Below are 13,112 nucleotides of genomic sequence, written 5' to 3'. Positions count from 1 at the left end.
AATTTCATTTTTCCTCTCCAAATGAAAATGGAAAAAATATATATATATATATCAAATGCATTTATCTCTACAATCGAAGGGAAAAATATAATAATAAATGCATTTTCTCTCTCAGAATAAATGCATTATACGTGTTTTATGTCAATGATTGAATTTATAACGGTATATTTCATATATTGGTTATAATATTTTCAAATTCCTAACAAGATATTCTGAGGTATATTTTAAATAATCACAAATTGGTAAAGAAAAAACGTGAAACCAATGAAAATAGAAAAAAAAATCATTACATGTATTTTCTCTTTCCGATTAAATGAAATAAAGGAAAAAATTTCAACAAATAAATACATTTTCTCTTTTCATTTGAAAATATGAAAAAAAAATCATATTAAATGAATATTCTCTCTCCATAATAAATGCAATTTTTCTCCCAATCATTAAAAAAAATTTGAAAATAGAGTAATATATATAAAATTGGGAATAAAAATAATAAAAAAATGGTAAATTTGTCCAAAAATCATATTAAAAGCCTTTCTTGAAAAAATTTCAAATTTAAAAACATTTTTGAAATATAGGACCTAAATATAGTTTTTTATGTAAACAGTCCCTTAAAAAAAATCTAATAGACCCTAAATTCTCAATTTGTGTGTTAGTCCTGGACATTCCTTTTTAAAAAAATTAAAGTATCTATGAGCTAAAAAATTAAAATTTAAAGTTTAATTAGAGACAAACAAAATAATTTATTGTCTAATATTACAGTTACTTTTTAAAAATTATTAAGATCTTATGAAATTATTAGATACAAAATTAAAAGATATTACACATTTTTAAACGACTTACTAGAATTAAAATTGAAAATTTAAGAATATTTAGTCATAATTTTCAAAACTAATCTAATTTTAAATACATTGATACATGATATCTAAATTAAGTAACGCCCATTAAAAAATCATTATAGATTTTTGTAAAATGATTCACCCAAATATAATATAAGCACAAATGAAATTTAGATAATTATGGATTTTTTTGTGTGGGTAAAATAGAACTAAAATTATTTCATAAAACCAATTTTTGGAAAACAATTTATTAAAGAGTTCAAAAGTATTTGTATATAGATATGTATACATGTGTTAGAAAAATTAAAAATGGAATTACGTTTTCCTTACATATTACAAGTATGTACACATATTTTTAAAATTCAATGAACGATAAAATATATATAATGTCACGATATTAGAGATAAAATTCCAACCTTAAGGAAGGATTACTGTTGATCTAAAAATGTCATATGTATACATACATTTAATCTATGTAATATAGACCTATATTTTTTTCCTTTGGTCCACACGCTTCCAAATACCACTGTCAATTGATTTACATAATTTTTACAGCTTTTAAGCTGGTCAACTTTTCAAAAAGTTAAAAAAAATACCCCAAATAACATGACCAAAGATTATTCCCCCCATGGAGAAAAAATAATAATTGTTGGAAATAATATTTGTTTTTAATTTCAATTTTCAAAACTTAGCTATACTCTTAACAACATTAAAATGAAAAGGTTTTAAAAAAAGCCTTACTTCCAAAATTACCAAAAATAAAAAATAAAAAAATTATCATATATGCTCTTGATTTCATATATTGTAATAAATTATTAATGGATTAATCATAATGTCAATAAAATATAATTGGAATTATTGTAATTGTAATAAAATTTTATTAATGGATTAATCATAATGTCAATAAAATATAATTGGATTGCTTTTAATCACGTTTACATAAATATTTTACAATTATAATTTGATTATGATTGAGACTGTTTACTTTGTAGTGTTTACTTTCAATTGACTTCTTGTTGTTACAATTTAGGGTCAATCAATAACAATAACGTTATAATGGTAACATTAACGATATTCGAAGGTAAAATTAGAAAATCCTTAAAAAAATATATGAAAAATGCTAGACATAATTTTCAAATATAATGAAATTGATCACTCTGGCTCTATAATCGAATTGGCTTAGTTGGTTACTTCTTCTCTTATTTATTTATTTATTTTTTTGGACAACTTCTCGCTTTGTCCCTTTACGTATTAAAATTGCCCAATGAAAATGGAAAAAAGAAAAGGAAAAAAAAAAAAAAAAATGAAAGAAAATCCATTTGAGTAAGGAAAGAATTATGGAGTCAACCCGTATCCTCCACTTTACATATCATTCCTACCAAAGATGTTTTCCCCTTTTCCTTCACAAAGACACCACATTTCACATTAACAACAAAAATCCCAAAAATTAAATTACGTAATTTATTTATTATTTATTTTTAAAAAAAAAGGAAAAGACGAAAAAAGCCTTAGCAGGGAGTTCCTCGTTCCCGTCAAACCTCATCCGTCCCCACGTGTGTGGAACCACCTCACCCAACTGTACATCTTCCACCAAACCCGCGCCGTTCCCCATTCTAATTCCTGCACGCTCCCGCATCCAAACAAAATCCCTTCAATTAATTAACTAATTATAATTAAAAAAATATTTAATCTTTTTTTTTTTTTTTTTTTTTTTTTAAAAAAAAAAGAATTTATAGTAGAGCATTAACCACCCGTCCGGTCCGGCGACCTCCATATTTAAAGTGGTTTGCCCATTGAGTCGATTCTTCGGCAGTCGCCGCGTGTCAGCATCGTCAGCGGACGACATAGCTAATCCCTTCTTCTTCTTCTCCTTCTTCTTCTCCGATTTGGCTCCTGTCTTATTCCCCCAATTTCCATTTCCATTTCCATTTTCAACAAACACATTAGATTTTTCTTTTTCTTTTTCTTTTTCTTTTCTCCATCAATTTCTTTCCATTCTATAATTGAAATCCGTTTTCCGCCGAGCTTTTCGGTTTTCATTTATCATTCCTGAATTCATCTTCTTCTCTCTCTAGCCATGGCCGTCGGTTGGTTTTCTGCGGCTTCCTTATAAAGCGATGTATTAATCCAAACCGCTTTCTTCCTGTAATCTTCGTTTGGAAATTGGATCAATGAAACCTCCGCCCGAGTCCCACGACGTCACTTTCACTTCCGCCGCCATCTCTTCATCATCTTCACATCCCTTCTTTCTTTGATTCTTGTTCTTTTTTATTTCTTTCCTTTTCTTTTCAATTCCCTATGCATTCTTTCTGCTGCGTTTCTACTGTCTCCGACAACTCCCCTTCTAAACAACCGCCTTATTCGATGCCGGACCTTCATATTTCCCCGGCCTCTCCTGCTGTCTCTGTTGCGTCCAGATCCGATCCCACGATTCGAATTTCCAATCATGGGCATAACCGGAGTCTTAGTAGTAGCGATCCTGGACGTCTTAGCCAGCGGAGTATTTTTGCTGCCGAGATGGTTGGACGGCATTCCTCCGCCAGGGAGCCTCCGGTTGACGTCAAGATCAATGATATTGTTGGGAACGGTATCTGCGGTATACTCTACAAGTGGGTGAACTACGGCAAAGGTTGGCGCCCACGTTGGTTTGTGCTTCAGGATGGTGTTTTGTCATACTATAAGATTCATGGACGTGATAAGATCGTCGTCAATGAGGAAACGGAGAAGGGATCCAAGGTCATCGGCGAGGTGTCGATGCGGAGGATTTCGAGGCATAAGAACGGGTTCTCTGGTCAGACTCATCAGGTCCCACTCAGGCGTAAGCCATTTGGGGAAGTTCATCTTAAGGTCTCACCAATCTGAACTGATTCTTTATAATAACTGCCTTCAAGTAACCATGGCATTCATTTTTTCTTCTTTTCGTGATCCTAATTTTCACGTTTTATTTTGGAGGTGCTGATATTGCGTATCAACATCTTCCTTCATTTTATCATTCAGTTTGTGTCCATTGTTAGTTTGTACGTTTCCTCCCCTTTGAAGAAAAGGACTAGTTATGTTTTTCATCCCTTTTTATTAATTGAAATTTAACGTCTTCATCCATGATTATAACTGATTCGGTTGGATTTTAGTAGAGTTTTCTATCTGATCCTATAAATCGTGAATGGGACTTGAGAATTGATGTTACTTTAATTTACATCTGGTTCTGTTGTTCATTTGCCACCATTGAGTTGAATTTTGATATGACAGGTTTCCTCAATTCGAGAAAGCCGATCAGATGACAAGAGGTTTTCCATCTTCACTGGGACAAAAAGACTTCACTTGCGGGCAGAGACCCGCGAGGATCGGTTGGCATGGATGGATGCATTGCAGGCAGTGAAAGAATTATTCCCAAGGATGTCTAACAGTGAGCTCATGGCGCCTATGGACTTCCTGTCTGTGTCAACTGAGAGGATTAGACAGCGGCTTCTTGAAGAGGGTGTCAGTGAGACAGCCATTCAGGACACTGAAAATATCATGAAGACTGAGTTTGCTGCATTGCAAAGCCAGCTTTTGTTGCTCAAGCAGAAGCAGTGGCAACTTATTGACACACTGCGACACTTAGAGGTACATTGAAACTGAATCTGGAATACTTCATATGAATCAAATTCAGAATTATTTTTCTGTTTCCTACTATGATTGGAACTTTCCGATTCGATTTCTTCGAAGCTGGGGCATACAGTGTTACTCTGTTTTAGAGATTGTATACATCTTTCCCTTCTATCAATTCTTCTGATAGAATGCAAGGGGAATTTGAGTTTGTAATTTTACTCTTTCATGACTTTGTAAGCACTTAAATCTCTTAATTTTAATAATTAGCTGCCACTTTGCTCAAATGCATTTTCCCCTCCCGCATGGTACTACGTTCATTGTTGATTCCATAGAGGGACTTAAGCCCAATTGATATATCGGTTATTTAGACCCATTACTTTCGTGTACATCTCTTCATCCGACAATTCTGATTGTTGTTTGGCTTTGGTTCTTGCACCATTGTTGATTGTATAGCAGATTGGTGGCGTTTGGCTCTATGTAGTAGGAAGAGATTGTCTCATCTTTCTATTTACACATACTTATTCTCACTGAACTGTTTTATCTGAAGCAGACTAAAATATTGTGGAGTAATTACATTTCTCCACTACAAATCTAAAATGAAGTCAAATAACCTCAAAATGCTCAAAGTTTTTCAAACGGACAAAACTATAGTTCTCACTTCTTCTCGCATATCTCCATTTGGTTATATTTAGGACAGTTTGTTTGTGTCTGCCCTTTTTGTTTAATTTTAATCGGTTCTTTCAATTTTGTATTCATATGTTATTTAGTTCCTTAATTGAAGTTTATTTACATGTTGGGTTGTTTTCATTTTTTCATGATTAAACATTGTCTTCCTTATGTCTTGAGTGAATGCTTGTCTGAGGCACAAGTCAGATCTTCCCGAGTTCAATTCTATATTGGAACTTATGTCTAGAGCACGTCTTTGGTTCAACATTCACTCTCTGTATAAAATAGGGTGTCCGTGATTTCTTGCAGATAACATGTATACCAAAACTTTTCAGATTTAATTCCTTTCTTGAGATCCCACCTACTTGCAGCTAAAAGCTAAAATTTTCTTCCCAAGACATTTGTATTCTGATTCCTTGGTTTTGTCATCAAGGATAGTAAAAGCTTCTGCTGCTGCTTTCCTCTTTCCTCTTTCTTCTTTTTTTTTTTTTTTTTCCCTCTTTCCTGGAAATGGTTTTTTAGGATCTCTTGATTTCTTTGCCTCATGGCTGAAGTTAACCGTGCTTGTTCCCTGCCCATGCATGCTCTTCTTGCTATATATATAGTTATAATATTAAGACCAATCAAATCATTTACGCCATTTGGATTGTTGCAAGGCTTAACCCTAACAGACCATTTGTTAATAGGCACTTGAGACATTTTCCCTCAATTGAGCTATTCAATTCTTGTGTTCTTGCCTTTGAGCTAGTCTCTTTTTAATATATCTTTGTATTTCTAGAATTTGATTCTCTAATTTCCACGAGTAATCCATTTTTGTTAGCATTGAGTAGACTTCTATTCAATTCTTGTGTTCTTGCCTTTGAGCTAGTCTCTTTTTAATATATCTTTGTATTTCTAGAATTTGATTCTCTAATTTCCACGAGTAATCCATTTTTGTTAGCATTGAGTAGACTTCTAGTCAAATCAATAACAATAGAAGTTCCGATAGAAGTTCACTGACTGACCATCTTAAGGTCAGTCATGTAAAACTATCTAATTCTGCATTTCATTCAACATTTTCTTTTGGTTGTTGGTGCTCTTCGTAAGTTACTCTCCTTTTGTCTTGTGTAGACAGAAAAGGTTGACTTGGAGAACACAGTAGTTGATGAGAGCCAGAGACAGTCAAATGAACCTGGGGCCTTGCCTGGTCTGCTGGAAAAGTTTAGTGGTGAGTTGTCATGTTTATACCTGCATAATCATGGTTCTATACTTCATTAATTTTGTATCATTGTGTTTTGGTCTGTCACTTTTTTTTTTTTTTGTTATTTTTTAAAAATAATTGTTATCTGAAGCAACTTTTGTCTTGGAATATGTGAGAAGTTAAAGAGATTTTTCCTTGTGTTAATTGCAGCTTTGTTTTTTTTTTTTTTAATGATGATATCTGAAACTTCTTTGTGGTGCTCCGTTTTCTCATAATGTGCTTATAATAAAGATAAACATGCTTAGAAGAATTTTTTGTGAAATCCTACACGTTGTCAGTGGAGCTTAGCACTAGACTTGTATCTAAGTTTGATGAACTGAGGTGAAGTTTAGCTTAGCTGATCTCTCTCAAGCAGCAGAGTGTGTATGAGATCTCATGGATGGTAGTAATAGTTTTTTTTTCTAGAGAAGACTATTGAACTAAGAGTCACTGGACAAGTCACATTTGAATAGCACTGATAAGAAATAGCTTATTTTTATATTCTGGAGAACAAGTCGCAAGGGACTAAATAACAGTATAATTAGCTGTAGATAATGAAGAATAATCAATTAAAAGATAAATATCTGACTAAGGATGCAATCTCATGGCTTGTTTTTTTTATTTATGTGTAGAATGGAATGACATTTAGCATAATGATTTCGTTTTTTGTTTTCTGTTTTTAAATCTTATGTTTTTTCCTCTCAATCTCCATGGTTTTCACATTCCTTAAAGAAACATTGGAATTCCTTGTCAAATTTCAAAATAAAAAACTAAGTTTTTAAAACCAATTTTTTTTTAGTTTTCAAAATATAACCTGGTTTTTGGAAGTATGAGCTGAAAGTCATAACAAAATAAAGAACTAGTAAAGTGGAAGTGATGCTTGTAAGCTTGATGTCCAAAAACCAAATGATGTTATCAAATGGGGCCTAAGTTTTTATAAAGGTGGGATGTAAGGTTGTCTTAATTCTTAATTTTAGGACAATTGGAATCGTGAACTTTCAGAGTCGCAGCCTGTAGGTAGAAAACTTTGAAAATTTCCTACTCTGGAAGTCTGATAACTGTGGCTAACCAATTACAACCCTGTACAAATTAATTTTGCATATTTTTTATTTAGTGTTTATATTTTATATTCTCACCTATATCAAGTATATAATGACAATGTTTGCAATTATTTTTTCTCCATGTTCACATATAACATATTAAGTCTTGTCTCTTTCTAAATAGTCTCGGGGTCCTATTTTACAATTTCTTAGCATAAGAACAATAAACATTGACTTATAATGTATTTATCTACTTAGTCTTCATGTGTTTGTACGCAAGTGCACATTCTTTTAGCCATTGGAAAATATTTCGTACTCTTTTTTTTTTTCCTCAACTTTTCTATCTGGCTACAGATGCAAGCGCAACTGAATCTGATGATGATAATGAGAGAATCGATGCTGCGGAGGAAGAAACGGACGAAGAAGAAAACACTTTCTTTGACACTCGTGATTTTTTATCATCAAGTTCCTTCAAAAGTAATGGATCTGATTACAGGATATCATCTTTTTCTTCTGATGATGAAGGCCTTCGTACAGTTGATTCTGAGGAGGAGGTGGATCCATCAATTAGATCTGTTGGAAAAAATTATCCTTATATTAAGCGGCGCAATAAATTACCTGATCCAGTTGAAAAGGAGAAGGGTGTCAGTCTTTGGTCAATGATTAAGGACAACATTGGAAAAGATCTCACTAAAATTTGTCTTCCTGTCTTCTTCAATGAGCCTCTTTCTTCTCTGCAAAAGTGTTTTGAAGATTTAGAATATTCATACCTCATTGATCGGGCATATGAATGGGGGAGAAGGGTAAGTTGATGGTCTATTGTTCTGTGTTATGCATATATTTCAACACTTTCCTCATGTCATAACTAGCAAAGGAGGAGATCTCATGGAAGATGTTGCACAAACCGCTAATGATCTCAAGAAATTGAAGTAACTTTCTGTAAAGTGAAAAAAAAAGAGCAGAAACTTTGCATATTTTCATGCTCCCTAACAGTTTCTTATTAATTACTTTATCTTTTTGCCAACTCTTCAGGGTGACAGCCTCATGAGGATTCTTAACGTAGCTGCATTTGCTGTATCTGGGTATGCTTCAACAGAAGGAAGAAGTTGCAAACCATTTAACCCGCTGTTAGGGGAAACTTATGAGGCTGATTTTCCAGATAAAGGTCTCAAGTTTTTCTCAGAGAAGGTATTTGTTTTTAGATTTATTTCTCTCTTTTGGGGGTAATAACCAGGAACAGAACAATTAAATGTCCAGCAGAATGGAAAAATGCCCACGGCTTGAACTTGATGCCTAATATAAACTACATAAGCATTCTCTAGGAAAAGCTAAACCTATGGGCAGAACAGTTACAAACCCTATCAAATTTGAAGCAAATATAGCTGATGTAGTTTTTTGGCCTCAATATCCTCCTATTTCTTTGGACCCAGAGATTTTAGTAATAAGTGGTTAATTTGGCCATAGGGATTTTTTTTTTTTCTTTTGTTTTATTTTACATATCTTTCCATTCAATTCAGTAATTCGAATTCCAATAGACCATATAGTTATTCCAGCAGTGATTGGATTATGTGACCGGATAAGGTGGGAATGAGAAATTAAATGGGATTGCACATAATCTTTCATATCCGCCTTCTTTTGAAATTTTATTTTTTAACCCATCATTATTTCATTGCTTTATTTATTTATCTCAAATGCATGGATTGCACATAATCTAGTTTGTGAATTTGAATGGAAGAGTGAATGTCTTAATTGTTTTTGGCTTGATCCAATATTTTCCCTCTCATATGGTATAGCTTTTTCAAAATTTGGTTGTTAGGTTAGCCATCATCCAATGGTAGTTGCATGCCATTGCGAGGGAAAAGGGTGGAGATTTTGGGGTGATAGCAATTTGAAGAGCAAATTTTGGGGTCGGTCCATTCAGCTTGATCCTGTTGGTCTGTTGACATTAGAATTTGATGATGGAGAAGTTTATCAATGGAGTAAGGTGTTACACCAGTGATTGTTTTACATTGTTTAAATTCTCTCTTTGTTAAATTTTCTCATTTAGAATTTTGAATGAATTATTTGGACCTTTATGCATTTCTTATAGGTGACAACTTCAATTTACAACCTGATACTGGGAAAGCTGTACTGTGATCATTATGGTACAATGCGCATACAGGGAAATCGTGAATACTCATGTAAACTAAAATTCAAGGAGCAGTCCATTATTGACAGGAATCCGCACCAGGTAATTTCTGTCTTTTATCATATGCCTGCGATATGGGATTCTTATCATTGGAAAACATAACTAATATTTTCCATTTATTCTGAAAACGATGTAAAATTTTGTAATCTTCATTGGACCATCGTTTCTACACCATGGCTCTTCATCATGGGATTCTTTGCCCTAACAAGAGGATTTAGGTAGAAAATGAAATCAATGTGAAGTTGTAAAAGTGTTCCCAGGCCACGTTGATTTTGAGGATTATGCTGCACTAACATCAATGATGTTGAAAATATCACCAGTTTAGTACTCTTACGAAGTTAGGGAGCATAGCCAATAAAATCCATTTTCTTTTGGAAAAATTTATTTTATACGTTCAGATTTTGGGTGCATGTGAAACTTTTGAACAGGGTCTCATTTATCATGAGTAAAAGTGGAGGTTATATGACGAGTTATTCTAGCTCTACCTTTATCACTCTAAGCTGGCTCATTTCACACACACACACACACACATCAAATATATATCTACTAGATGTCATCTTATTGTTAATGGTGAAGAACTTGTTAATTCTATTTCAAAGTGATTGCCTGGTGCTTTCATTTAATTGATTCAAGTTGAAATAGAATTTCTGATTTATGAAATATCAAGATCCTTGGATGGTTAAATTTTGACTGAAACTTGAAGGACTGATCTCGTGCAGGTACAGGGTATAGTTCAAGATAAAGCTGGAAGGACAGTGGCTACATTATTTGGAAAATGGGATGAAAGTATGCATTATGTGAATGGGGACTGTCCTCATAAGGGAAAAGGATTCGACTCTTTATCTGAATCCCACCTACTCTGGAAACGTAGCAAGCCACCAAAAGTTTCTACAAGATATAACTTTACTCGCTTTGCTATGACCTTGAATGAGCTGACACCAGGCTTGAAGGTAAACCTATCGATTACTTTATTGCAGTTTCCTACTAGATTTTCACGTTTGCTGGGATAATTTATCCGCTTTAGTTGCAACTCAAGAGATGAGATGATAGTTTAGAATTTCTTTTTCCCTCTTTTCTATCTGTTTTCATCAAATATTTGAGATTTTATGATATGCAGCTTGCAAAATGTTCTGGGATCAATTTGGTTCTAATGTTACTCAATATGCAGGAAAAGTTGCCTCCTACAGATTCGAGGCTCAGACCTGATCAAAGGTATTTAGAAAATGGAGAGTACGAAATGGCCAACTCAGAGAAGTTGCGATTGGAGCAACGCCAACGGCAGGTAGACTATAATTCTATGTTGCATGATTGGTCCTTTTTCAGGAGAATGTACGACTCATATTTGTCTTTTCTTAAGCTCCCAGTTAAATATCCTTCATATGCATTCTTCAAGCTTGAGGACTTTGAATTATTCCAACGATAACCAAACACTTTCAAATTAATATGTCTAGTTTGTGGAGATGCTTACTCTTCTCTCTGAGGAAATGTTTACATTCATAGTCAAATCTTACAACTACAGAGATTAGTTTTCGAAGTCTTATTTATTTATTCTATTTTGGTGAGATTTCAGAAGTTGTTAGATCAATAGAATAGCTTATGTTAATTCATTTGGTTTTCAGGCTCGGAAGATGCAAGAACGAGGCTGGAAACCGAGGTGGTTTGCCAAGGATAAGGTTAGTGATACATATCGCTACATTGGTGGATACTGGGAAGCGAGAGAGCAGGGGAAATGGGACTCATGCCCTGATATATTCGGTCAGATCCCTACTGATCCCCAACTCGAGTGAGTTGAACAGTTTTTTTTTTTTTTTTTTTTTTTAAATTCTTTTTTCACATATTTTTACCGGATGAGTAGCCAATAGCTTGCTCATTTGAGTGGTTATATAGTATAGCAACTGCCACTATCAACGTGGGTGCAAAGTATAAATTAGATGGAAGATGCTGGTCAGTCAAAAATGAAATTACAAAAGGAAAAAGAAAAAAGTGAAAAGCAGCCATAGTTTCTCAAAGTATCTGGTCGGCATCTCGTGATCTTGTTAGATTCATTTTTCCTTGTATTAGGTGGAAACATATCTCTCTTTCACAGCCAAGTGTTGAATGAAAGCATTTGTAGAAATATATATATATATAACATATACCCTAAATCCTAAATGACTATGATCATCATCTTGCTGATTTCTCCCAGCAGGTTTCTCAATAACGTTCCTTTATATATACTCACATTCACCCGACCAGTTGAAAACAGTGACCATAAATGCCAACACTTTAAGATCTATTGTGAAAATTGACGTCACAGATTTGGCTCCATCAGGAGAATTTTCAGCTATATTTTGTTGGTCAATATAAAAAATCTATATATTATAGTTTGCTAAGTTTCAACCATTTACTACTCTGTTTTGCCCCTCTAAATCCTTGGGATTAGAAAGAAACTTTAAATTAGGAAGTTTGTATTTGGTACGTAGAATTGTATAAACTTTAAAATAACAAATTTATAAAGTGAGATGAGAAGGAAGTTTCTGCAAATGTGAAACTGTAGAATGAATCCTGACCATGCAGTGAGTTCGAGATGGAAAAGGACGTGTTAAATGATGACAGGAAACGATACAGGCCTTCCATGTTAACCAACTGAAGTCCGAAGGGACATTTTGAATAGATAGATAGAGAAATATGCATACATCACCATCACACTGTTCCTATATAATTTATATAATTTTATAATATTTAAAATCTTGGATGCCTACACCACAACCATCCTTTCTTCTTACATTAATTGGTTGAACCTTTTTCCTACTTCATTCTGTGACGTCCAAAGCCAAACAGACAAAGATCTGTAGCTATCTGTCCCTCATGTGAATGCCTTCAAAACACCCATGAAATATTAAATACTTTCCTTCCACCTTTGACTCACTTTGCGATATGGTTATCACTTTACTTGTTTCTTGCTTTTGACTTTTGTTTTCAGTTTTAACCCGTTTGTTTAATTAGGATAAGAGAATAACTAGATTGAGTTTTGATTCATTATTTCTAATTTTGGCCTCTTAAGTTAGTACATGTCATGGTGAAAATTTCCCATCGAAACTCCCCAAGGGCCTTTTGTTTCTTTTATCACCTAAAACTCTCGTTTTCACATCGTAACTATTTTCTATTTCTTTTTTAAACTATGTTGTTTCATTGATATTTATGTAGAAAGTTTACGATATACATCTAAATATTATCTTCCTTTAAAGAAATAATGATTAAAAATGATCAATTATAGTCTAATTAAGCCACAATCAAATCTCAACTAATTATAACAACTTTCGTTAATTTCCATTGACTTTGATATTTTGAACTTTGGTAATATTGTCTATTCAATTCCTTACTTTAAAAGGTTCAACAAATCTTAGATGTTCAACATTATGTTATCGATATAAAGTTTCTACTACAACTCTAAATTTTCAAAATTTGTATTTAACAAGTTAACATTATTGGTAGACATTTTAATGCTTATGTGACAAGCAAATTTTATTGTCTAATGATTTAAGTTTGGGTAACTTCGAGCATTTAATGACAAAGTCTAAATTAACATCGTCAAT

The 13,112-nt window shown here is 33.3% G+C and overlaps 1 protein-coding gene across 1 annotated transcript; it reads left to right on the top strand.

Annotated features, from left to right (window-relative positions):
* Positions 1-2,587: 2,587 nt before the first annotated feature.
* On the top strand, positions 2,588-11,734 carry LOC120067134 (oxysterol-binding protein-related protein 1C). The gene is made up of 10 exons (XM_039018570.1): positions 2,588-3,683; positions 4,083-4,439; positions 6,201-6,297; positions 7,704-8,152; positions 8,382-8,537; positions 9,166-9,333; positions 9,439-9,579; positions 10,257-10,487; positions 10,706-10,819; positions 11,157-11,734. The coding sequence occupies exons 1-10, from the start codon at positions 3,135-3,137 to the stop codon at positions 11,322-11,324; spliced, it is 2,430 nt and encodes an 809-aa protein (XP_038874498.1). The 5' UTR covers positions 2,588-3,134; the 3' UTR covers positions 11,325-11,734.
* Positions 11,735-13,112: the final 1,378 nt, after the last annotated feature.

This window comes from Benincasa hispida, chromosome 12 (assembly GCF_009727055.1).
Source record: "Benincasa hispida cultivar B227 chromosome 12, ASM972705v1, whole genome shotgun sequence".
NCBI classification, from domain to species: Eukaryota; Viridiplantae; Streptophyta; class Magnoliopsida; order Cucurbitales; family Cucurbitaceae; genus Benincasa; species Benincasa hispida.
This window is presented reverse-complemented; position numbering and strand designations above follow the sequence as displayed.